Source organism: Corvus brachyrhynchos, unplaced genomic scaffold, assembly GCF_000691975.1.
Source record: "Corvus brachyrhynchos isolate BGI_N302 unplaced genomic scaffold, ASM69197v1 scaffold60, whole genome shotgun sequence".
Classification (NCBI taxonomy): domain Eukaryota; kingdom Metazoa; phylum Chordata; class Aves; order Passeriformes; family Corvidae; genus Corvus; species Corvus brachyrhynchos.
This window is the reverse complement of record NW_008236767.1, coordinates 7894522-7919786: the sequence shown is the minus strand read 5'-3', so window position 1 is coordinate 7919786 and position 25265 is coordinate 7894522. Positions and strand designations below refer to the sequence as shown.

General features: G+C 42.2%; 2 protein-coding genes across 8 annotated transcripts in view; one reads left to right on the top strand and one right to left on the bottom strand.

Moving 5' to 3' along the window:
• Nucleotides 1-6373, top strand: part of ASPH (aspartate beta-hydroxylase) — a 107748-nt gene extending 101375 nt beyond the window's left edge. For all 7 annotated transcript variants that reach the window (XM_017727491.1, XM_017727496.1, XM_017727492.1 and 4 more), the window contains one exon: nucleotides 2147-6373. In XM_017727491.1, coding sequence (XP_017582980.1) covers nucleotides 2147-2297 — 151 coding nt within the window. In that variant the 3' untranslated portion in view covers nucleotides 2298-6373. The remainder of the gene's footprint in view (nucleotides 1-2146) is intronic.
• CLVS1 (clavesin 1) overlaps nucleotides 6373-25265 on the bottom strand; it is a 90112-nt gene continuing 71219 nt past the window's right edge. The window contains exons 4-5 of the mRNA XM_008644951.2: nucleotides 24234-24469; nucleotides 6373-7618 (exon numbers count right to left, since the gene is read on the bottom strand). Coding sequence (XP_008643173.1) covers nucleotides 7531-7618; nucleotides 24234-24469 — 324 coding nt within the window. The 3' untranslated portion in view covers nucleotides 6373-7530. The remainder of the gene's footprint in view (nucleotides 7619-24233; nucleotides 24470-25265) is intronic.

The window sequence follows — 25265 nt, the reverse complement described above, 5'->3', positions numbered from 1 at the left end:
CGCCTCCCCCCAAAAAACCCCCTACCCAAACCCACCCAAAACCAACCCCCCAAAAAAACTTCCAAAAAAACCCAAAAAATAAACCAAGCCAGAAGAACCAAACCAATAATACAACCCAAAGTCTTCTTGAATTTTTTTGCCACATTATAGCATTCTAAGTGGTTTACTCCCACTGACTTTAATAAAAACAGTGTAAGTTTAGTGTGGTACCAGTAACTCAGGGTCTATGTGACGTACAACATTTTTGTTACCAGATAACTGGTGTCATAGCAAACACCTCCACATGATCATAGCTGAAACCTGCAAAAGGCTGATTATCTGGGCCTTTAAGGCTGATATCTGTGTGCAAGTCAGTGTGATTTTTTTTACTATGTTATGCTTTCTGGTTTGTTTACTCTTGCTTAAATTATGTTTAGATTATTATTTCAGTTGATCCAACTTCAATTTCTCTTCAGAACATTACAGCACAACTCTATAAACTTTGATGGTTAGTTTTTGCTTTTGCTGAATTAAAAATATGGAGATGAACTGGAAGTATTAATCTAGTTTTCACCCTGTTTTTGAAAAAAGAAAATTGTTTTCTCTGTAAATGAACACAGCTGAATGAGCTTAAGCGATGCATTTCCATCTTTGATGGCAAGGCCTTTGTTTCTTTTCCATCGTTACTGTTCACAGTGCTTACTTCCCTCTGAGGGCATCCATCCTCTTGGGCTGCTTCAGCTCCTGAGGGATCCTGTTAAAAAACTTGAGTGTGTGTTCATGATAGAGTGGCTTTAGGAAGGAATGTTTCTTTGACCATTGTTAACTTGACTGTTTTTCATCCAGTCTCACCTGGAGATGTATAACCAGGTGTTAAACTTCTTTTCGAAATTATGAATCCAGGTCTCAGCAGGCTGGAGAAGCTGCCAGCTGGAACTTGATGAAGTTCAACAAAGGCAAAAGCAAAGCCCTGCAGCTGGTAACAGATAAACACCTTGCAGCTGTAGCAGCTGGGTGATGACTGCATAGAAAGCAGCTTTGCAGAGAAGGGCTCAAGGACCCTAGGGGCCAAGTTGAACATGACTTACAATCTGCTTTCATATTGATGAAGTCTAGCTGTGTACTGGATTGTGTTAATAAATTTGTAGGAAGCAGTTTGAACAGTACAATTTTTTCCTCTCTCTTCTGCACTCAAGACACTGCCTCTGGAGTACTGTGTCCAGTTTGGGACACTTTAGTACAAAAAAAGTCTTTGATAAACTAGAGGGACCCCAGCAGAGGATGAATAAGATGATTAGGAGGAGGAGCTCAACGAACTGGTATGGAGTCTGAAAACCAGAAGGCTGAAGAGGAGCCTAGTTACTGTCTTAACTACTAATGGGTGCCACTGAGGAAGACAGAGCCAGACTCTTTTCAGAGAGGTGCAGTTGTAGAGTAAGAGGTACTGAACACAAGTGACAGGGAAGGAACTTTCGTCTCGGTAGAAGGGAGTTTTCACTGTGAAATGATAGGGTGCCCATGGTTGCAAGTATTTTGGGTTCTTCACTAGTGGATTTTTGACTATTTCATCTAACCACAAAGTTGGATCTAACTTTGCAGTGAGTCCTGTGAGCAGAGGCTTGGACTACATGACCTTCCAAAGGCATTGTTCTGATTTTTAGAAAAAGCAAACTGATTTAATGTAATTTCTTTTTGAACCATATGACCATGTTACTGGTCATGCCCTCAGTTTTCATCACTTATGTACATCACTAATGTATCTGATTAGAAATGAAGAAAAGTGGATTATTACACCAGTATTATACCCATTCCCAGCTTAATGGACTCAACTGATTAAAAGTATAATATATAATATATATCATAAATGTCTGAATGTTTTTGTGAGCGTAACTGTGCAGAATGAAGGGAAAGGATCCCTCAGTAATATGAAGGTCCATTAGACTGATCTTTCTGTAGTTTATTTAAAGCTCCCATACTCCAATCTCTGTATATTAGGCAGTGAAATCTTGACTATGCAATCTGTACTGTTTAAATCTTTCTCGTATGTCAGAGAGCATCTTCAGAGCTGATCTATAGCTGACCTGCTCTGGTAACTTCAAAATTTGTATTATTTGTGCTTCTGGCCCTTCAAATACTACACTAAAGTGCGTCATTTCTTGTTTTACAGAGACTGGGAAGAAGGGAAAGTTCTTATTTTTGATGACTCTTTTGAACATGAAGTATGGCAGGATGCTGAAAGTTACCGCCTGATATTCATTGTGGACGTGTGGCACCCTGAGTTAACAGCACAACAGAGACGTACCCTTCCTGCTATTTAGGGGGTTTCTTCTGATATGTGGAGCAGAGGAGCATTAACTCCTTTGGGGTATGAAAATAGGATTAATTTATCCAGCATACGAAGTATACAAACATTTTAAGGGTAAGAAAAGATAAGGATGACATTCTATGATCAGAGTGGACCTGGTTTAAAAAAAAAGAAAAAGAAAAAAAAAGAAGCCATTTTTTGTTTCATATTGATACAGCACTGATGTGTATTGTTTTTCTGGCTGCAAATCTGAAAATAAGTCTTGTCAGCCAAAAAGCAATAGGTCTGGATTTTCAAACTGAGGAATGTGCAGATGTTTTTGCCATGCCCGTATTTTCTTTACAAAACCAGTCAGTCAGTCACCTGCTCGACTATGTTCAGGCACAATATTTATGATTCTATATCTAGGGAGTACTTCCTGGGCTTCTGTCTGGGAAGCAACATGTAAGATATTTGCAAACATATGCACACAATTGACTTTGAAAATCAGTATGCAGTTAGCTGCTTTAGGCATAGAACATGTCCCTATGTTATCACTGTAGATAATGTGAACGGATTATGTGTGTTTTGTACTTTTTCTACCCGAGTAACTGTATTTTTCTAGCTTAATTATGAACAAATCTTCTTTAATTAACCACTATTTTTTAAAAAAGGTGATATATATACAAGTGTGTCTCTAGCTATCAGCAGAAGGAAAACACTGCATATGAACAAATTTCATTTTTGCCAAGTGTGGCCTTCTTTCGCCTTCCTGGAAATGCAAACAGGAACTTGCTGCCTAGTGAAGCTTTGTTCTTCTAAAACAGAATAGTTCTCTTAGCAGGTGACTTTCAGATTGATAATGTGATGTTGGAAAATGTTGAGCAAATCTGACATTTTTAGACTCAGATCTTAAAGTAGTTGACAGTTCTTAGGATTATATGGTGAGCTGCTGTTTCTCCAATCATTACAAAAGCTTCTGTTGTGATATCCTTTTTCTACCCAGCGAGGGTCTGGGTCACCTCCTTCCAGGGGGTCCTCTTTGGCTGCCCTTGGGTGGTCATTCAGCAGATAAAAAATTATATATGAAGAATTCCTTGTGCTTTGGGCAGAAGGATGAGGTCTAACTTGGCTTCCTGCCAGAATGCAGAGCAGACAAAGAGCTTCAGGTTATTAACTTGTATTAACTTCCACTGCCAGCATCCTACAGAGTGCTAGAATGATCCTCTTATTGACCTAATGGTGTTTTCCTTGTCTTGAAATGTGTGACATAATGCTGAAGTAGTCTGATCCCAGTACTGTTTACAGTATGCTCTGTATTTGCCATACAGAATTTACTATATGGTAAAAACGCCTATTTTCAAGAAAGAAAACTAGTTGGATGTTTAAGCAGTTGGCAGATGTTTCGGGTCTGTACTGTTTAATGGAAGATGGAGGGTGCAGGACCCTCCACTTTTAGCTTCTAAGAACACTAAGAGGAGAGAGAGAGCAGTGATTGCGCTGCTGATTATGGCTGGCTGTTACCTCCTTACCTGCAGCACCAGCTGGGTGTGGACAGGTGTGCTAGCATGCTCTGGGCATCGCTACTGAGGGTTGTGAGTGACAAACACTAAGCAAGGAGACATTGAGGTTACTTAGTCTCCACAGCTTTGACTTTTTTGTTCAAAAGACACAGGACAGTTTTTATTTGTGTAGTACTGGGCGGTTTACTACTGCAGAGTCTACATTGTGGCACTGAAGTATCGTGACCTGAATGTCACATGTGCTGAAGCAAACTGCACCTAAGAGCTTTGCATTCCCATAAACTGAAGGCTTTTCAGATTTTATATTTTACTAGGTAATTAAATCTTGTAATGCCATATAACACATGGTGATTGCACCATAAATTAGTGTAACCAGTTTCTGGAAGTGTGCACTTTAATTTCCTTTTTTGAATATTAAAGTGATAAACCCTCTTTTATCAAGAGTCACTTTTTGACAGCTAAGATAATTAGGTTTTAACATGTTGTCCATATCGAAAGTAGTCATGAGACTATACACAATGTACAAGAAAGTAAGAGTTCTCAGTTAATAATAATGAAAAACTGTTTAGATTTATAAGTTTCACACTTTAGAAAATATAAAAATACTTCTAGAGATCATTTGAAGAATCATGCAAAACTGGAAATAAGGTACTTGTTATTGGGGGGGGTAAAAATGTTTTTTAAATCTCCTGTTAGCTGTCAAGTCAGAGCCTATATTTTATATCTTTTTGAAGTCATCAAGCAGTACAAATTATAAGGTAATTCTCTAAAATAGAGACAGTGTGTGTAAAGAAAAAATCAAGAACATTTTGAACAAAAATTGATGGTTTAGGAATATTTTTATTAATGTTGCATTTCAGTTTCTATAGCTCAGAGTAAATGCTAAAGAAATGGTAAAAGTTTTGGAGCTTTATTTATGAAAATCCATGCCATCCTTCAGATTATTTCATTGTTCCTTTGAAGGCTCATACTTTATCTTGTTCAGTTGCAATTGGCAAATAGATAAAATTGGCAAATAGATAAAAGTAATCTCCCCAAGACGTGTGTGTGCCAGAGTAGCACTGTTTATTAGATCGTGCAGTGATACACTGGCCATTTAAAAATCTTAAGTGCCTCAAATAAGACAAGGTGTTCCTGCAATGCTGAAGTGAATCTATTCTATGCCCAGCTGTCAGGGAGCTGAGAGTGGATAACTTCTTTAGGTACAGTTACTGGATTAGCTCTGTACATGGGGAGGATATACAGAGCAGACTGCAGAAATTATGCAGTGAATTACTGTCATATTATTTTAGGTATTCCTGTTGTCAACTGGTATTTTGTCTTGAAAAGGCTTTTCAACATTGGAAATGCCAAGGGAAGAAGTGAATGGAAGTGTTTTCTTTAATGGAGATCCATTGCAATTTGCATTTTTTTTGCTAGATTTATTTACAGAAGGAAATGGAGGACAAGGGCAATATAATTTGTAACACAGTATGCACTCATCATGATGCTAGTGCTGGGTTCTACCTTTCCTGTTGTTACTTTGATTGCACAGTCTGTGTAAGAGCCTACAGTTAAATGCAGGCTTCATACAGTTATATGCAAGGCATCATATGTATTTATTCATATCACAGTTAAAGAAAATAAATAGTCCTTTGAGAGGTTTGATCCTCAAGGATTGGATTTCAGTGGTATTTGCACTTCTTGGGCAGAAGAAGACCCACTTTAATGAACAGTGATTGTAACAGATCATCACAAAGGTTCAGTGGCAGTGGGGGTAAGTGTATTAACAGAGAAAAATCACAAACCAAAGTATTTCTTCCTTAATGCTGCAGTGTAATAGCAAATGTCTGTCTTTTTTTGTCTCTTTGGGTTTTTACTTTCTGCTTTAAGCACATTCTCTGACAAATCCAAATGCCTTTGAATCTCTGTGAGCCCAGGGAAGGGAAAGGAGCTATATGCTCCTACCAGGACTTGACGTCCTTGTTTCCTGTAATAGGTGGTGATGATGTCAGGGGAGGTGGAATGGAAGAAACCCCAAAGATAAATGGGCTCAGTCATCTTATTTTTTTAATGTTCCTGAAAGCTTCTGCTTCTGACTTCTGTGTTGCCTTGCTGGGAACATCCACTGCCTTAAAGACTTGCTCTCTATCATGGAGGCCAGGCTTTGTATCAATGACATGTTGCTGCAGTAAGAGGTTAGTCTGAGTGAGGTTATTCTGTACAAAAACTAGTGGGTAAAATCCCAGGTGTGTCGATAGGATCTGGCAGGATATCCTTTCTGCCCTGTGCAGGCATAAAATGCTGTTGTAGATTAAGGCAGTATTTTGTTAGTCCCTCTGTTAGGGCTGACCATGTCCACTTGAATGATATCATCACTTCAGAGTAACACTTGAGAATTCAGTGGGTGTTCCAGTGCACATTAAAAACCCTTATGCCCATTATCATCTCATTTTGAATCTACGGTTTACACTGCTACCTTTGATATATTGTTGCCAACTGCTTGTTCTAGTAAATTGTCAATGTATGGCAATTTAATTGAAGCCTAAAAATGTGTACAGTGATTGTAACTGTTTTAGGAAATAAAGTCACTGCACATGCAATTTGATAAGTTGTTCTTTTATTTCTTTAATCCGGTTTCCATTTCAATGAGGGGATGGTACTCTCTTTGCAGCTAGAGCAAACAGAGATATAACAAACTGATCTTTGGCATTTCAGTTCTTCTATTCTTCAACATTTCCTTCTAGCAGAAACTTGTACTGAATAATTAATTCTAAGTTTTCCTTTTCATTTTAACCATGGCCCACATCTGCAATCGGTGTACCTTTCTGGCTCACACTTTTTCCTGACTGCAGGAGGGAAGGGGGTAAATGGCTCTGCAGAGTTTTCATTTGCTGTTGTGACCTAAATGAAACAATCTGGATTGAACCATTAATCACTGCTGAATTTGTCCAATGTGTCTCCCTGGAACCCCCCCTTCACACGTGCACACACATGCACACCCACATGTCTTAGAGGCTCCTCAGTTGCCTGTGGAAAAACACATCATTAAAATTAAATAATTGCATTTCAAATTGTGCACGTGTGCTGCTCACACACTCATTCCACAGCTGACAGTTTTAGAAGGGCTTCAGAAGTTAAGAACAATTTTTGCTAGATACTGAATGTGACCCCTGTATAAGCTGCATGGATGAGGCAGTCACAAAGTGTCATGTTGAACGGCATTATGCTGGCACTGGGGTTCTTTTTTAAAAGCAAAATCCTTCTGTAAAACTCAAGTATGCTGTAGATGTTGATGATTCTGCCCTCTGACCCAGATTACACTTGCTGATTACAGTGTAAAGTTTAAATTTGAGATGCTTTTCTTTAAAATACACTTATAACCTTCCCTTCTATAAAATGAGCATCCCTGATGGAGTCTTCAGGAACACTATTGACACACCCTGGTTTCTTTAAACAGAGAATGCAGTCCCACCATTTCCAATATTTTAATGTCATAAGTCAAAAAGACAGAAAAAAAAAAAAAAGAAATTCAATTCTTTGTATATGGACAGACTCCTGTGTCAGTAGGAGTTTCTCAGTTCTTGTTCAGCGCTGGCCGCACGGACAGATGGCTGGTGACAGTTGTTACTTGGTCAGGAAACACGAAGGACTTGTTATCGAGCGAAACGCGTGTGTGTGTGCGTGTGTCTGTGTGTGGTGTGCTCTCTGGGGTTCTGCTATGGTGGAAGTCTGTTCGTGGATCTCTGTTGGGCACATGAGAGCTCAGTCCAGAGCCAGCAGCGGTTGGGTGTTCTCACTTTCCCCCTGGTCTTCATGTTTCAGCGTGCCAGCTTCCACCACAGACTGGGACCTGAAAGCAGGAAAACACACATGCTAGCAAGAAGCACTCACCTCCCTGGGGTCCCCCTTCTTCCTTTTATGATCTTTGCTTTACTCTATTTTCATCTTTGTGGCTTTTTAATTATTTTCTGTGGAAAGCATAAGGAATTTGAGAAATTGAAATATAAACAGGGAAGTGACTCGTGATCTCAAATTCTTTCAAAATATTTAGTGCTTACCTACTGTCCATAGTGCTGAACATGCTCAGCAACTTAAAGACCTGGCCCTGCAATACCATGAGGTCTGTTGGTGCTCAGTGTCTTCCGAGGCAAAGCTCTGCGTGTGACTGCTCACTGGAAAGCAATGTCATTTGCACAGGTGCTTGCAGGACTGAGTCACAGCTTGTGCTTGTTGCAAATCTTGAGAAATACAAACAGGTGAATCACATTTTACTGACGTAGGGCTTTACAGGACAGAGCTCCCACGAGGTATCCAAGACCAATAAAGAAGACAGAGTTAATATGACAATGAGGGAACTTCTGGTGTGCCCAGTCCTTCAGTTTATCTCCCTGTTTACACCCTTGAAGGATAACTTTATTCAGGGTTAGTCCATTTTAAATTCATTTCTGTCTTCAATGTGGGAAGCAGAATTTATCCTTTGTTATTAATGGATTAAAAAAATCCCAACATGGGAAAAAAGAGTAAACACTAGAGAAAGAGGAGCATCATTTTTTCTTGCAGTAACAGAAGCTGAATGGGCTCAAAATAGTGGGAAGATTCAAAACTATTTAATTTTCTGAGGTCTGTGTGCTCTAATGTTTGCTTGCTGAGCTATGGAAGGAGGATCTGATGAGTTTATTGTTATAGAGATTTGTTATCCTCCATTTTCTCTGTTTTGGGCTAGGAGTTGCCTCCCAGTTTGGAGGAGACAATGAGCTTCAGAGCAAGATCACGGGGTGAATCTGGAACTTTCAGAAAGGGAACTTTTTCATAAAGGGGGATAGAGTCATCTGGACCAGGCATTCACATAGTGCATAGTATTGTTATGAAGAGCCAGTTTTCTCATGGATAGCTTTTAGAATTAGGGGTAGCTCTCATTCCATACATGATGCATTTGTAGTTCCCAGTTGTTCATTTATGGTTTAGCTATTTTGTGAGATTAGATGTCACCTCTCTTTTGATAAGTATCCTTAATAAATTGCATCCTTTGGTACTGCAAGACTGAATACCATGACTGTGAATAACTTGTGTGATAATTATTCTTATGCCTGGAGCTTTCATTAAAGCATAATAAAAAAATTTTCATTAAAAGAAAACTCTCCAAAGAAAGATAACAAAAACGGGATGCTCAATGGGAAGATTTTATGCCATAATTTTCAGAGAAAGTGTGTTTGCCCAAATGTTTTCACTGTGTATTTTTTACAGATATGACATCTGTAATGTTTATGATTGTATTTTAATATAGAGAAGCAACTGATTTGGGAGATTATGCAAAATGGCAATTTACATATTTCTAGAATGAGGCAGCAAAAACTCATCATGTGGCTTTCAAACTGTTATGGAATGGATTAAAATCACAACATCATCAGGTTTTTATTTTCTTTTTGACTACCAGATTAAATTATTATTAAACAGTACCTGATGAATACTTGTCACCAGTGTATTATTTCTGTCTGACCCACTGCCCTTCAATGAATATAAAAAGTTGTGTATCCTTTGCAGCATTTGCTAGCACACAGCAGAAAGTTTCTGCTCTAAGTCAACTGTGAAAAACCTCAACATTTTTCCTTTTGGGATCACTGCTGATCATCTCTGCTCTCATCTCATTACACACTCAGAAATTCTTGCATCTGTAACAGCAAGATCCAGATTCTCCACCATACTGGCACTTGGTTGCACACCACCTTGGGAGCAACATAGTCCCAAATTCTGTGTGCAGGTCCTATGCTGTTACTTTTCACATGGAAACAAAACATCCAGAGCACTGAGTAAATGTGTTGTAACACACCTGACCTCCAAATTCAAGATGGCAAATGATCCAAATGCTATTCCCAGCCCTTCTGAATAATGTGAAGAGAGATCCAACTGAGATTTTTGTATCTGCCAAGCTCTGCAGCAACAATTTCTTTTCTGTTTCTGCTAAAAGCTGCTTAGATTACGATCCTAAAATAAGCAATTCTGATACCTCTCTCTAGGGTACAGTCATGGTTTGAACAATCATCACTGTTTTCTAAGACACCACAAAAAAAGGACTTGTGTTTGGATTTCTATTTTCCAAATACATCAGGGGTTTCTTTGCTGAAAAGTGTTTCCAGTTCTGTTTTTAACTTACTTTTTATATAGAAAAGCAGAAAAACAGCCAATTCCAAACAAGATTCAAAAATACCTTTTTCATATTCTTCATTTATGGTAAATATTAAAAATGCAGATAGTTGGGAAAGGATTTTGACAATATGAATCAATGCAGCTCACAATCTAATGTAATAACTTAGCATGAGATATATATTTCACCAGCCCAAAACATCCTGAATTTGTACATTGCTTGCAGGTGCTTGCAGGAGTCTCTTTATTTAATGACAGAGAAAAGATGATTTGCAGTAGGCCACAGTTGCAGAAAGCATTTTCAACTGACCACTAACTGTAGAATCACAGAATCATAGAACATGCTGAGTTGGAAGGACTGAGTTGGAGGACACCTCAAGAGTCACACCACGTACCTAAAAGCATTGTCCAAATGCTTCTTGAACTCTGTCAGGCTTGGTGCTGTGACCACTTCCCTGGGGAGCCTGTTCCAGAGCCCAGCCCACCCTCTGGGTGAAAAATCTTTTCCTGATATCCAAAATAAGCCTCCCCTGACCTGCTTCATGCCATTTCCTCTGGTCCTGTCACTGGTTAGGAAAGTGAAGATACCAGTACTTGCCCTTTCGCTTCCCCTCATAAGGATGCTGAAGACCACAATGAGGTCCCCCATCTCCTCCAGGCTGAAGAACCAAGTGACTTCAGTCTGTCCTCATACGGCTTCCTCTCCTGTCCCTTCACCATCCTCATTTCTCCTTTGGACACTCTGTAATAGCCTCATACCTTTCTTATATTGTGGTGCCCAAAACTGCCCCCAGCACTCAAGGTGAGGCTGCCCCAGGCAGAGCAGAGCGGGACACTCCGCTCCCTTGACAGGCTGGCGATGCTGTGCCTGATGCCCCCCAGGACACGCTTGGCCCTCCTGGCTGCCACGGCTCTGCTGACTCACATTGAGCTTGCCATTGACCAGGACCCCAGGTCTCTTTCCACAGTGCTTGTCTCCAAGTTCTTGTTCCCCCACACTATTCACACAACCAGGGTTACCCCATCCCAGGTTCAGAATCCTTGTTAAACTCCATATGGTTGGTGATTGCCCATCTCTCTTAATTTGTCAAGGTCTCTCTGCAGCACTGTCCTGCCTTTGAGGAAGTCAACAGTTCCCCCAATTATTGTTGTAAGTATTCCTTCAAGTCCTGCATCCACATTGTTAATGAAGATGTTGAAGAGTAGAGGGCCTAAGATGGAGCCCTGTGGAACCCCACTGGTGACAGGTTGCCAGTCTGATGTCACCCAATTCACTATAACTCTGTGCCTGACCTGTGAGGCAGCTGCTCACCCATCACATGGTGTGTTTGTTCAGCTGTACATTGGATATTTTGTCAAGAAGGATGCTGTGACAGTATCAAAAGCTTTGCTGAATTCCAAGAAGATTTCATTAACTGGCTTTCCTAGATCAGCTAGGTGGGTTACTCCATGGTAGGATGAAATCTGGTTTGACAAGCAAGACTTTCTCCTCATCACCACACTGACTGTGGTCAATGACTGCATTATCCTCCAGCTGTTTTTCAATACCTCCCAGAATAATTTTTTCCATGATTCTACTGGGCACTGAAGGGAGATTAACAGGCCTGTAGTTTCTGAGGTCCTCCTTCTTGCCCTCCTTGAAAATTGGGACATTTGCCAGCTTTCAGTCTGCTGGGACCTCTCCAGATCACCAAGACCACTGAAAAATCCTCTAGAGAGGTATTGCAGTGACATCAGATAATCTTTGAGCATTGTCAGATGTATCCCATCAGGCCCCATAGATTAGTAGGGATCCAGCTGGAGCAGCAGATCCTGCACAAGTTCATGGTCAGCTGGGAATTGATCATTCTCACTCTCATGGTCCTCCAGGTTCAGGCATTGAGGTCCCCTGTATTTTTTGAGTGTAGAAATTAATATAAGACAAATATTATTTGGAAGAAGCATCCTATGTGTTGGTTTCATCTGGCTTTTTTGTATCCAACAGATTCAGTTCAAGGAAAGCAGTCACATTTTAGGTATATGCACGTTTACACACTATCTGGGGGGGGTTGTATGCTGGCTCTAGCATTGAGCCTAGGACTAGGACTAGTTCTTATTTTAAAAGTACTCCTCCCTGTTTTAGCTGCATCAACATTTTATTCAGAGGACTTCACAACCGCATTTCAAATTTTTAAGAGAATCTGATCATGGCTCTTGAAAATGTGTGTGTGTATCTAATTCCACCTTAACCTTCTATTGAAAAATAAATTGCAGTTAGACACCAAAGTACCTTTGCCCTGACTCGTCTTTGTAAATTGCAACCTTCGTTGCATTCAAAGCACCCTCTCACACAACAATTTAAGCCATTTTGATTTAAAATGGTAAATGAGCAGTACAGAACTTCCCTTGTTTGGCAAGCAGGGTTTAAGCTTTGGCCCTGTAAATGCAGTGGATACTCTTCTGGTGGTATCCCATGGCCAGCAGAAATTGTTCATGGCACCAGACAAAAGCATTTTTGTTTTGCGCTCTTTCCTTATCAATATGTTCAAATACCTGATGGGGTGGAGTAGTAGAACACAAAAGAATCATCTCAGTGATACTCAGTAACAGAAGAGGCAACAGACACAGATGGAAATACAGGAACTTCCATTTTTTACTGGGGAATGGACAAACACTGAAACAAATTGCTCAGAGAGGTTGTGGAGTCTTCATGCTTAGAGATATTCAGAATCCAGAGGGACACAATTCTGGACAACCTGCTCTAGCTGACCCTGCACTGAGCAGGGGATTGGGTAGAAGATCTCCAGAGGTTTCTTCCCCAACCTCCTTGTGATTCTGTGCCCATAGAAATACCAGCTTCCCTGTGCCATCCCAATTCATCTTTCTCTATCCTGACAGGGCAACTATTTTCTTTAAAAGTTGATTATGCCTTTGGGGTGTCAACTTTCACAGTGTGGATGACATTCAGCTGCTAAACATAGATATCTATGGCCATTTAAGGCACTCTAGAGTATCCAAAACAACTGATTAGATAACTGAAGGTTATGGCTCTGGGTTTTATAAAAGACTTGTAGAGGACTCATGTCCTTCTGCAGTAACAGATGGAGGCCAAGAGGCCATCGTAGTGCCTAAAACCATTTAATTATACTTTGCAGGATGAATACAGCTACTTTGTAATGTTCAAGAAATGTCTGAGTCATTTTGACCTGGGCCAGATATGAACTAATCATCTAAGGAGGAAACAGAAATTGCATTGGCCTTCCCCTGTCAATACATTTTAGTCACTTGTGTTTTGATTCATCTCATCATCAGACATCTATGGTCACTCTGTGCTATAAATGGCAGAGAAAGAAACATTCTCAGGGTGCTATTCATCTGACTTGTTCTAAACATATGGTATAAACATATGATTCATGGGTTACCTACATTCAAGTCCCTGTTTTGATGAGTTCTCATCTGTTAAAACTGGGGAGAACAGGTTTCATGACTTATGAGGCAATGTTTCCTACGTATCATAGCCACAACAGCCTCACACCTTCAATATTCACCTTCACTATATTACCTTCAGTACTCACCAGAAATGTGACACACGTCCTGTGTGTGCTGCAGCTCTGGAATTATAAATGAGTATATCTGAATTCAAAACCTTCTGGTTTCCTTTTTTCTTCAGATAAAAATTCTCACTAGCCAGTTTGAAAGATGCTTGGCTATGGAGGATCTGATTGGCTTAAATTTTAACACAAGTAGACAATTGTTTGTATCACACAGATAGGGTCACTGCCCTCAGCTGGCAGACACTGTGCCTGTCTTTCTTTAACATGATCCATGTGGGAGACTTAGCTCCTGTAAGAGTACATGATCACAGCACTAGGTGCTAAATCTGAAGTAATTAAAACACAAGTCAATGCCCATAGACTTTACTAATCTAGATTCCAAGGCTAGGTAAGCTAGGTTATGAGAACAAAATGAAAATGGAAAGAGAAATGAATTCTAAGTCTCACTTCTGAACCCTGGGTACCATTTGAGTGTGGTCCATTTAAAAAGTCAGTCAAACCCCCCATGGTTGTTTTACTGTTCAGCAAGAATATTTGGAAGTCTGGAAAATCAACAGTACCCAGCTGTTTCTCCAGCAGGCCAGCCATATATTTCAAATGACAGCACTGCATAGGTATGTACATCAATATCTAAGAGAACAGATGGCTTTATGTGTGTGGCCACTTTTATGCAACTCTCTCCAATTCAGTCAAAAACCATGTAAGAAGACTGGATGCAGACCTCCTAGCTGTGCTGTTTTCAGAAGGCTCTTGTCAGAGTGTAGCTGCAGTCAATCAGCTCACAGGAATTGATGTTTGTTGGGTATCAGTTTTGTTTCCCATAAAAAATACAGTACAATATCCTGGGCTGAGCTAACAGTAAGTGCCAGCGTATCACAGCATGTTTATCATAAGAGACATCTTCCAATTCTCTGATCCCTCATTTTATGCTCTTCTTCACAGGAATGCTGATGCACTGGAGCCCACAAGAGTGAGGATGTATTTGTGCTGGGCTTCCTTTCAGGGCGTTTGTGAAGGAAAGAGGAGGGTGGCATGTTGTCTTCCCTAAGTGCAGGAGGCTTCAAGCTCTCAGAGTGACACGCTGCAGATCACACTGAGTTTTCTACTGTTTTCTACCTCTCACCTCCCATCTGCTCATTTCCCTTAAATTCCATTCAGATTTCATCAGTACCCTAGAGCTGTTTGTCTCCCAATTATTTTTTCCCTTTACAGAACATTATGAGTATTTTTTAAAATCACACTTGTGAATGTTTGTATTGACAAGGTCCAAGGGACATTTCTTTCTCTGCTTTTCTCCCTTCATCAGACTAAAGAGGGGGGTGCAGCACCTCAGAGTGTGCTCTGCAACACCCCCTCACTCAAATGTACAGCTCCACCAGGTGGGAAAAACAAGGCTTTCTCTGTGGTATCACAGAAACAGTGCAGATGTACAGGTGTCAAGAAATTGTGGCAAAAGGTACCCTCTTGTTATTGAAAGTGCTTGAAAAGGAAATGCTCCCCAGGTGGTGTGGGCAGATGAAGCCAGCCCTGCTCAGCAGTGCACAGTCCCAGTGCAGCAGCCACGGCATGTGGTTCTCTGCCGAGGCTCACAAGCCCTGCTCAGATCTCTTGCCAATGCAATTCTACAGGTTCTACGCTGGTGTTGGCTCACAGCTCCGCATTGAGACAGCAGAGTGTTGTGCCACAGAGACCTGCCCAGAGGGGCAGCTTTGGTACACCAACCACAGCACTGTGAAGAGATGCAGCAGCACCAATGTCTAGGGGCCCAGGTGGGCTGTGAAGTGATCCACTGGCATGATGAGTCAGGGGCAAGAGCAGCATGAAAACTCCAGCACAACCTTGCTGCCACCCCCTGGCTCAGCCCTCAGGACAGTGGTGACAAGCTGCTGCACTTCCCAAGTGGAAGCTGACTTTGTGGCCACTGTGGCAGCAGTGACCATCTTTCTCCCTGGTGGTGAGCACACCCTAGTGAGAGGCCTCCCAGTAGTGCCTTAGCACATCAAAGTCGGGGGCAGCCCTGGGCCAGACCTGTAATTGCAGGTGTGAGGAAGAATCTGCGAGTACACCTGCACCGCTAAAGAGGCAACTGCTGCACAAGACCCCTCATCCTCCCTGTGCCCACCAGTTCTCACTATGCCCCTTTGTTCCCGACATCTGGCCACAGCTGCTTCTCTCCACCACAAATCCTGAGCACAGCTCACTGCAGGGTGTGTACAAAGAGGGATAGGGATGACACTGCACCATGTTTCACTCTAACCATGGCCCAGCTGTCTGAGCACCCAGTCCTGACCCATCCCTTAGCCCACACTACTCTCCAAGGATGTAGTGTGTATCCTTTGGCTCTTGCTGTAAAAACAGATTTCTGGTGGGCTATGACAAGTTCTCAGCTTCTCGCAGGTACTCTGAATTGTATAAACATACAGAAATGCTTAAGTATTTGACACAGCACGTGCACGCTCATGTCTCCAGGCCACCGAGACCCGGATGGGACATGAGCATATGCAGGGCAAATGCAGCCAGACTCCTCTTGGCAGGGCCTACCCCCAAGTAATGCAGACAGGAGTTGGTCTGTGACATCAGCCTTGGAATTAGGGTGCACATCTCAGTCTTTTTTCATCACTGTGGATTTGCCTGATATCTCCTGCTCCTAAGTGTTCTGAGCTTCTGTGTCAAGATCTTGCCTCAGTCCAGGGCAGTGGAAAGGCGTGGGTGGGAGCTTTTCCTGTCCATTTCCTTTCTCTGCTATAGACTGAGTTTTCCACATGCTTTTTTTCTTGGAGAAGGAATAGGAGCACCTGCTTCAAACAGGAGTTCCTGGAAGACCCTTAGTCCTCTGGAATCCAGTATGTCACCTATCACATTGTAAGCCTAGTCACAGGATCAAATAAAATGACACTGTAGCAGCAAACACCAATTTACATCAGATTCAGCAGAGCTGTTAGGAAGTGTGCAGAATTTGATATCTCAAAAAAGGATTTCAGGCCAGGTAATGAAAAAAATTTCTTCTCACACTTGATGAATATTCTCACATGAACACACATGCACTTGCCATCACCATTCATGGTTTTCCTGCTTATCCCCATTTCCTTGCCCTCCAAGGTCTCTGTCTAGCCCAACAGCTTCCAGTCCCTTTTTTCAGACAATCCAATCCTTTACTCCTGCCTCATCTTTCAGTCTGCCTTTTTTTGCTTCCATTCCAGTGACTCCAGTTCTCAAGATCTCAACCAGATCTGCCACTGAGTCATAGTCTCTTCACTGTGGCAATAACAGGGAGGACAGAGCCATAAGAGCAAAGGGGATCAGTCTTCCTACTTCCCCATCATACATCAGAAGTCTCCTGTCCTTCAGAAGAGCAGCACTACATCATGAAAGCAACCCTGCAGATGTACTATTTAGAGTGTAAAGTCAAGCACCACCACCGAGTGAAAAGCCAAAATGTAGGCTGGGGGAGCAGCAGTCACTTGGCCAGGTGTGTGTGGGTGTTGTGACCCATGCCTTGTGCCCTGGCAGCAGGAGCACACACTGTTCTTTCTCAGAGGGCTCTTTCCTCCCTCAGTGCTCAGCATACACAGCGCTGTGCTAGTAAGTGGCTTTTTATTTTGCTTTCTTCTGGTGATTCAGTGTGTCGCTCTGTGACACATTTGCTGCATATTACTCCAAGCCAGCTCTGAAGATAGCCTTTGTTAATTCCCTCCTGAGCTTTTCTGTGGAGTTTATCAATGCAGTACTTGTGTGCCTCTTTAATGCTAATTCATTTACTACCGTAGCATGACTGTGAGAGTTGGTTTTCTTTTAATTTTCATTTTGCATGTGGAGATCTGAAACACAGTGAGATTAGGGTACAAGTATTCCTCTGATGGGGTGCCCAGAGCTGAAGGTCTGATTTTGCAGAGCCCTCAGCCTTGAGTGGCAGCTTGTGTGTACAAAGCACATGTCCCATGGATTTCTGTTGCAGGCAAGTGCTGGGTATTTCTGGAAATGAGACCCCAAAGTCTGTAGCTTGACAGGTTGAAAATAAGCAATGTGCAATCTCGCCATCTGTGTGAAGTTTGGCTTAAGCTACTTGCCAGGCTGACACGGGCTCAGGGGAAAGGGAGACCAGGATCTGCTTCTCAAGGGCTGCACCAAACAGACTGAACCAAAGGGTCATTCCTTGTCTCCATCAGCCATTTGCTTGCCCACCAAATGTGTGTTCTAGCCCGTCTGCTTCCACTCCTTTGTGCCCACCTCGTCTTTCAGTCTGCCTTGTGGCTTCCATCCCAGTGACCCAAGTCTCCAGTACTCCAGATGGGTTCACCACTAAAATCCTCATCTCTCCAATTCTCCTGCCAACAGCAGGGTTGAAGCCCTGTGAGCACAAGGTGTCAGTCTTCCAAATCCTGGCTCCATGTCTTGCCATAGATTGGGCTGGTGCAGGGACAACAGTGATCACAAATAAAAGTTGTAATTACAAAAGCCCTCTACACCCCATGGCCTAGGCAGGAGATGCACATTGTGGGCATTGAACCGTCAACCCAAGCTGAACAAGTTTATTTATGTTGGGAGGCCAAGCTAAAGCACGAGGCAATCTGTGGGGCCATTAAATGCTAAAATTAAATATGTTTCCACAGGGCATGTGTGAATTGCCCTTTCAAAGGCTTGTAACTCAGCCAGATGTAGGTGGATTTTTCACAGGACAGCAAAAGACATAAGCAGTGTAAAACCATTTGTTTTATTAAGTGTCATGTCTCTAATCTAAACTACTAAACTTTTAGCCAATTTATAGCCAGCTGAAGACATAATTTACAACACAATATTTTAGGCAGCCTGATCAGCACTGCCATTCCCATCTCTAGCCTGTGTTTGTGCACCCATGCACTGGGAATTCAGTGCTGCAAACAGATGAAATGAAACCAGCGCTGTCAATGCCCCCAGAGAGCAACTGAATTCCTGCCTTGTCCTCTCCTTGGTTCGGCTGTGGCTTTGCAACTCAGATTTCTTGCTTGGCTTCTCTTGCTACAGGTTACTGAGGAAATTCTGCAACATCTCCCCTGTAGCCTCTGTAGGACCTGCTAATGTGCCAGATTCACCAGTTTCTTTCCATTTCTTTCTGATGTATTCACTGGATTCTATTTAAAGGTTATAAATCTTTTTTACCAGCTAACAATCTATATTATTAGATAATGCATACATTACATGATATGCATGGCCCTGGGACACCTGCTTTACTACCAATATGTGCCTCATTCATCATCTGTGTATGGAGGAAGTCTTTCTGCAGAAGTATTCAGAAATTCTCCTTTGTTTAAAATAATTTATAATAAAATAGTGAATGTAAGCCTTGCATTGTGGGTCCCGTGTATTACAGAGCTATTTTATCACAAGTTTTTCCCTTTCCCCCCAACACAAGTAGAAATGCACCCCAGCTACAAGCAGAGCAACCCAGGTTCCATCCATGGGCAGTGGGAAGTGTTCACACATTTTCATACTGATTTTTATTTGCTGGTATTTTACTACTTCTGCAGTAAATTGGTGCTGACTGTGAACCGGCATAAAACATGACCCATAAAAGCAGAAACATATGGCAAAGGAACATTAAGGTCACACTAAGGATAACAACTAGAAAGGTCTGCCTTGCACAGCCCAGCTGGGCATATGGAGGAACAAGTCTGAATAAATAAAAACCTTACATAAGTCACCCCCATGAATGGCCCCTTTTGGTTCTAAAACTGTTCCAGTCGGCATTAGTGTGTACCAGTTGTAATATCCTTCTTTCTGGAAGCAGGATCCCACTTCTGAGAAACAGCAATTAATTTCAGCAGTGAGTTCATTTGAATATCAGGGCTTTTGAAAACACACACATTAGGAGGCAATAATGGCTACACCCTCAACTGTACTTTAAAATCCTTTCACTCTAATCTGGGATGTAAAAATCCACATACTCTAACTCAACATCATGGAGCAATGAGGCAATGCATTCCAACAGGCTCTTTCCACTGCATTTTCAAAATGCTCAATATGGGGGCTTTTGTTGAAATACTAGTCAGGCCATTGAGTCTTTAGGTGCTTTAGTCCTTTAGGAAACAGCCTCAAGTTGTGCCAGGAGAGGTTTAAATTAGGTATTAAGAAAAAATTTCTCTACTGAAGGGGTTGTGAACATTGGAAGAGGCTTCCCAGGGAAGTGGTGGAGACACCATCCCTGGAGGTATTTAAAAGACATGTAGATGTGGTGCTGAGGCACAAGGTTTAGTGGTAGACTTGGGTTAACATCGAACTTGATGCTCTTAAAGAACTTTTCCAACCTAAATTATTCTACAGTTCTATGATTCTATAAGTTTCTATTTCACAGGGGAAAAATGTAATGGTGTCTTGATGCACAGATTGCACGTTCATAATTAGTGTGCTTGGCTCTACTTTAAAAGTTTTACCCTAACTCTGAATCTACTGAGTGTCTGATGAGTTTGACTCAGTGATACTAATGCTCTTGCAACCCATGTTATCCTAAGAATAATTTTAACTCCAAATTTGAATAAAGTTGTCATCAATTAAACTTTGTTTAAATAAGTTTCATTAAACAGCCCAGGTTGTTTGACCAGAATATGTATGCAGTTGTTAGGTAAGATTTCCTTTCTCTGCAAGGCAATTTTAAATTGCACTGGGTTTTCAAACTCATTTGCACTGGCAGCATGTTAAAAGCTAGTGTTCTTTTGATACTTGGGAGGGCAGAGAAGGAACATTCAGCTCCCAGGCTGTGCTTGGTGCCTATACAGGGGGCAAGCAAAGGCAGAGAACAATCTTTGTCACTTGGACTGAAAATCAAGTTCAGACATCAAGAAGTGACCCAGATGCAGCTGAAGAAGGGCCATTCTTGTGAAGAAAAGTGAGTCACAGAGAGGTAACATGCTGCTGCAGCTTACTTGTTGCTGCTGCACCCGAGTGTAAGAGCAAGGGTGACACTGGAGCAAAAAGAAAACTTCAAAGAGCTGAAGCTCTTTCACATTCTCCTCAGTCGCTGAATTCATCCCTCCACCTGGGGATGTGGGGATGCTCGCCCATTGCTTTTAGGTACCCAAATAGCTACAGACATGGATCTCCTACTGTTGGGAGAACGGGGATAAAAAATGTCCCCCATTGGCACAGTGATATGCTGAGAGCAATCTCTGACTCTTTAACTGCTAGGCTTAACCATCCACCATAACTATTGGTTAAACTGCACACCCAGATAAAACCTCCAGCTGTTCCTAAAAACAGCAGCTGATCAACAAAAACCAGCATGAATGCCTCAGGCAAATGCTTTGCTTTTGTGCGAGCTCCCTGTTGACTAAAGGCCCCTTTCTGACCATCAGAGATCACAGAAGACTTGGCTGCAGCTGAAAGGGAGGTGATATTCTTCCCTGTGCTCCAAACTTTTGCACCATTTACGTTGCTCTGAAATTCCAAAGCTCTTAAGTGACAGGATCCCTGCACGGATGCAGACCCTTCGGAAGGGATGGCCCAAGACAGGGGAAGGGTCTGTTGCCATTGCTGCTCCCAGAACTGTCTAATGGATGTGGCCAGATTAAACTAAGTTTGCTGTATTAATGCTGGTTTGCATGTTTACTACCTTGCCCATTTCAGACTTCACTGAGCTGGATCTTAATAAACATACATCCTGAATGGATTTTTACAACCTTCACTCTCTGAAGCTGAACAAACCACTGTCTTATATAGCTTCTTGTCAGAAAAACATGCTCTCTGCTCTCCTCATCCTCCCCACAATTCTCAGGTGAACTTGTTTTAATTTATATGCACCTGCCCTGGTGACAGGAGCCGTGTGGAGTCATCAGCTGTTTTGCTTTGTTTCCCATCTGTTCATACAGTACTTGGGGTTGTAGATAATACTGCAGATGGGAGTGCCATTTCCACTATTTTGGTTTTGCTCCAGTGGGACTTCATGTGGCCACTGGTGGAAAAACTGCACTGGTTTTGAGTAAAGATTTTCCGTATTATAGACACTTGCCAACCTACGGGCCGGTACCCACTCCAGCTTCAGCCCCTCTCACTGCTGCTTGGTGCTGCATTTTTTCCTGGTCTGAGTTTTGAGATTTATTTTCGTTTTCAGTTGGTCTCAGGCACATCTTGAAAATGGCCTCCTTCTCCCCCTCTGCATTCATTTGCTAATATAGGTTAAGTGGCTACAACAGTATTTTGGTCAGCTATTCTCTGATGTCATTTCCTGAAACTTTTCTTTCAGACCTATAATTCATATCTTGATTTCTCAGCATCTCTGCTACTAAAATTGTGAGATGCTATTTTTGGAGTAGGTGTCAAGGGTGAGCTTCTCTCCAAGTTTAAAGGATGGTGGCATTTCATTTCACAGGGACACTTCTCTGTTATCACAGTGCAAGATTCTCAGCTGTTTTAGCAGCACTGAACTCAAAAGATTCTGGATGCTGGTCCAGCGGCACAACTCTAATTTGCAGCCAAGCTATACTTTGATCAACTGATACACATTTGATCTCATGCCTAAGCTGTTCTTTTTCTCAAATATCTATTCTCTCTCCCCAGATTTTATTCCCTTCAAATCCATTTCAACCTTCACTCTCTGAAGCTGAACAAACCACTGGTTACTGGGCAGGTAAACCTGCAGTGATATCTGGGAAGTCAGAGAGGAAAAGTCCCATAATTGTTCATCAAGGCTTTTCAGCCTTAAATTGCAGAAACCCAAGGAGGATCAGTCTTCTTATATTTGCCCCTTTCAGAGGAACATGACTGCTAAAGAAAAAGTCAGTGACCTTGACCTTTATTTTTTATTAAATCAATAATTTCATCAGAGAAACACAAAATTAACATGTTACCTAAGAGTGTATGCTGTGAAAGGAGGAGCAGAGGAGAGATTTTCAGTAAAACTAGAATTTTTTTTAATAAGGGGGAAAAACGATAGAACAATTGTGAGGGAGTTGTATTTAAGATGAAGAATAATGATAGAAGATCACCTATGCCTAGTGTAAACCTCTCTGGAGCATCCAGGAATGTCAGCCGCAGCCTGAGTTTCTCGTTGTGTTAGAGATATATGAACCAAAAGAGGCCAGAAGGGGAGATATATAAAGACAGGTAATGTTGGTAGAAATCTGGAGACCTTTTAAGATGCCTTAGATATAAATCTAGTCTAATAAATCTAATAAAGTACACAATCATGCTTTCTAAACATAGACTTTTACCTATGCTTGGGCCAAATCATAATTTCAGGGGAAGAAGAATCAAAGCAAATACTCATAGGAGAAAATCTGTTGAAGCTGTGAACTTTTCACCTTTAACAGCAAGTAATGACCACAGGGTACAAGATCAGATGCCTGACTTAACAGCCGAGTAACGAAATTAGGCTAAAAGTTAGATGTAGTTTGCCCAGAGGCAACATGACAAATTAGATTCATCCACTCCCCATATTTGTATTAGTGCACTTTTGTATTAGTGAACAGATTATAAAAGAAGGCTTTGCCTCAAGGCAGGGTTTTCTGGCACTGAACTAATTTTCAAGCCGAAGTTCTCCCTTGAGGGCACAATAAGACCCTCCGTTCTTTGCAGCCAAGGATCAGATCCTCAGCAAAGATTTACCTGTGAACAGCTCTCAACATATTTGGAGCTTTAAAAAACTGCTGATTTCTTTCTATAAAGCTACATAAACGGAGATATATTTTAACAATAATGAAATATTTAGTATTTTTTCTAAAATTATTCAGTGTGTTTCACTGAAAATATTTATTAAAAATAAATTTGTTTAAACTCAGCTATCTGGGACAGGCCTCACTTTGCAAACACAGCTGTGTGGCATCCCTCTGACCTGGGAGGGAGATGTGAATCAAGAATGCATTTCTTTTTCCTCTGACGATGAAAGACTTTCAAAATTAATTGCATGACATTATGGCTTGTCTGTGTTGTCAGCTTTGATTTTGCTGTGACAGAATGATGGCCGCTCCCTGTCACAGAGAGTGGCGCCGTGCCTGTGAGCGCCGCACTCACCAAGTGGCAGCAGCGAGGAAAGCATCGCTGCGATCTGCATGGAAAGCAGTTTCGTGGAGTGGGATGCCAAGGGTGAGGCGAGTGCAGATGTTACACTCACACAGGGGAGCCTACATGGCCATTGCTCACTGCAGCTGGTGTTGGCTGAGCCATACCACCCACAGCCCTATGCCAGGTAGCCAACTTTCTGACCCCATCCCCACAATCAGTCCAAACTACTGAGGATAGCACTCTCCAGAGGTGTTATTTTGAGCATTCAGAGCTGAATGCACAATCACTAAAACTAAAATCAGAGCTCTTAAAAGAGCAGCTCTGCAACTGCCTTTGCAGGGTTTTTCAGAGCAAGTGGGAGCAGAAGCAGAGGGAGAAGACCAACTCCTTTTCCCTTTAGAGGGCAGTGGTGTTCATCTTACAAAAGCTGCTTTTCCGAGGAGGGAAATCCCTCATCAATGACAATCGGGTCAGCAGCAGCAAAGCAGCGGCAAGGAATAGGGACCAGCTCTGAAGTGGTGCCGCTGGTTGTGCTGCGCCGTGCAGGACAGCATCTCACCCTGATGTACTTTCTGTAATGCTCTGTGCAGGGGCTCATTAATTTCCTCTCATTTTCATGCACAGTAATCAGACAAGTAATTACGGTTCCACCGAGAGGCTTCCTTTCTCCCACCACACCATGAGCACAGCCCAGAGTGCAGTGCTCCATCGACGTTTGCCAAATTGCAGCCTCTCTTCAAGCCAGATGAGCCCTTCCTGTGAGATTTACGCCAAACCTGTTCAGAGAGCCAAATAAGAGCTGATTTCAAAGGCAGTACTAACCTTTTCATGGGTTTGGGCGAGGCCTCCCTTTCCAGGTTGGACGATGCGTGCTTCACGTGCATGGCGTTGTAGGAGGTGTGGGTGTACTCATTTTCATCGCTGTAGTCAGGACCAAGTAACGTTCGAGCCCACGTTCCCATGTCATAGGGAGGCAGAGTCCCCCCAAATTCAGAGGGCAGGCATTCAGGATGTATTAGCTGGTGAAGGCTGTTCAGGTTGTTACCATGAAGAAAGATCTTTAACAAATAAAAAAGAAAGTTCAAAGTCATCATCGACTCCTTACTTCATTAAGTACAATAATAGCAGCACTAATGAGATGTGGAGTGTCATTAGTTGACACTGCAGTTTCAGGTGGGAATTTCAAAAGCTCTCAGGGCTGACTTGGTTGGCAGAAGAGGGGGGATTGACTTTGGGGTGGGCAGCTGAAGAATTAGGCTGGCATTACTAACAATTCTGAAAACTCCGATTCGCTTGCTTTTGGCACGTGACAATGTCAGTTCCTTAAGTTCCAGATCAGGAGAAATGGAAGTCAGGAATTATGACTGATTATTGCTACTGTAAGAGGATAGAGGCTTACGAGAAGAGCAATGAGAAGGAAAGGGTGACAGTGGAGCTTACTGGAAGCAGACGTGAAGAGTAGGGCTTCAGCGTCTGAGAGGGCCACCAGCCCTGCACCCCAGGCCAGACATTTCCCAGGGGTGTATCAGGCTGTGTCACCACTTTGTGCTGCTTCAGCAACACGTGTTTCTCTAATCCCTCTTTGCATTCAGGTTGGTCCTAACCTTGTCCTGCCTAGTCAGACACAGCTCAGGGTGGGCTCTGGGGCCTCCTGAGGGATTATTCAGCTGTTGTTTGATAGACTGCAGAGAACAAATGGCTAGGATGACTGCAGGACCACCAATTCACTTGGGTTTCACTGGAGAAGATCTGCCTCTTCTGCAGTGTGAGCAAACAGCCTTCAGGCATGGGTACTTTTTGTGGAAGCAAGTGAGTTGCATGTGAAAACAGTCATCCTTCTGAAGGAATGAAAAC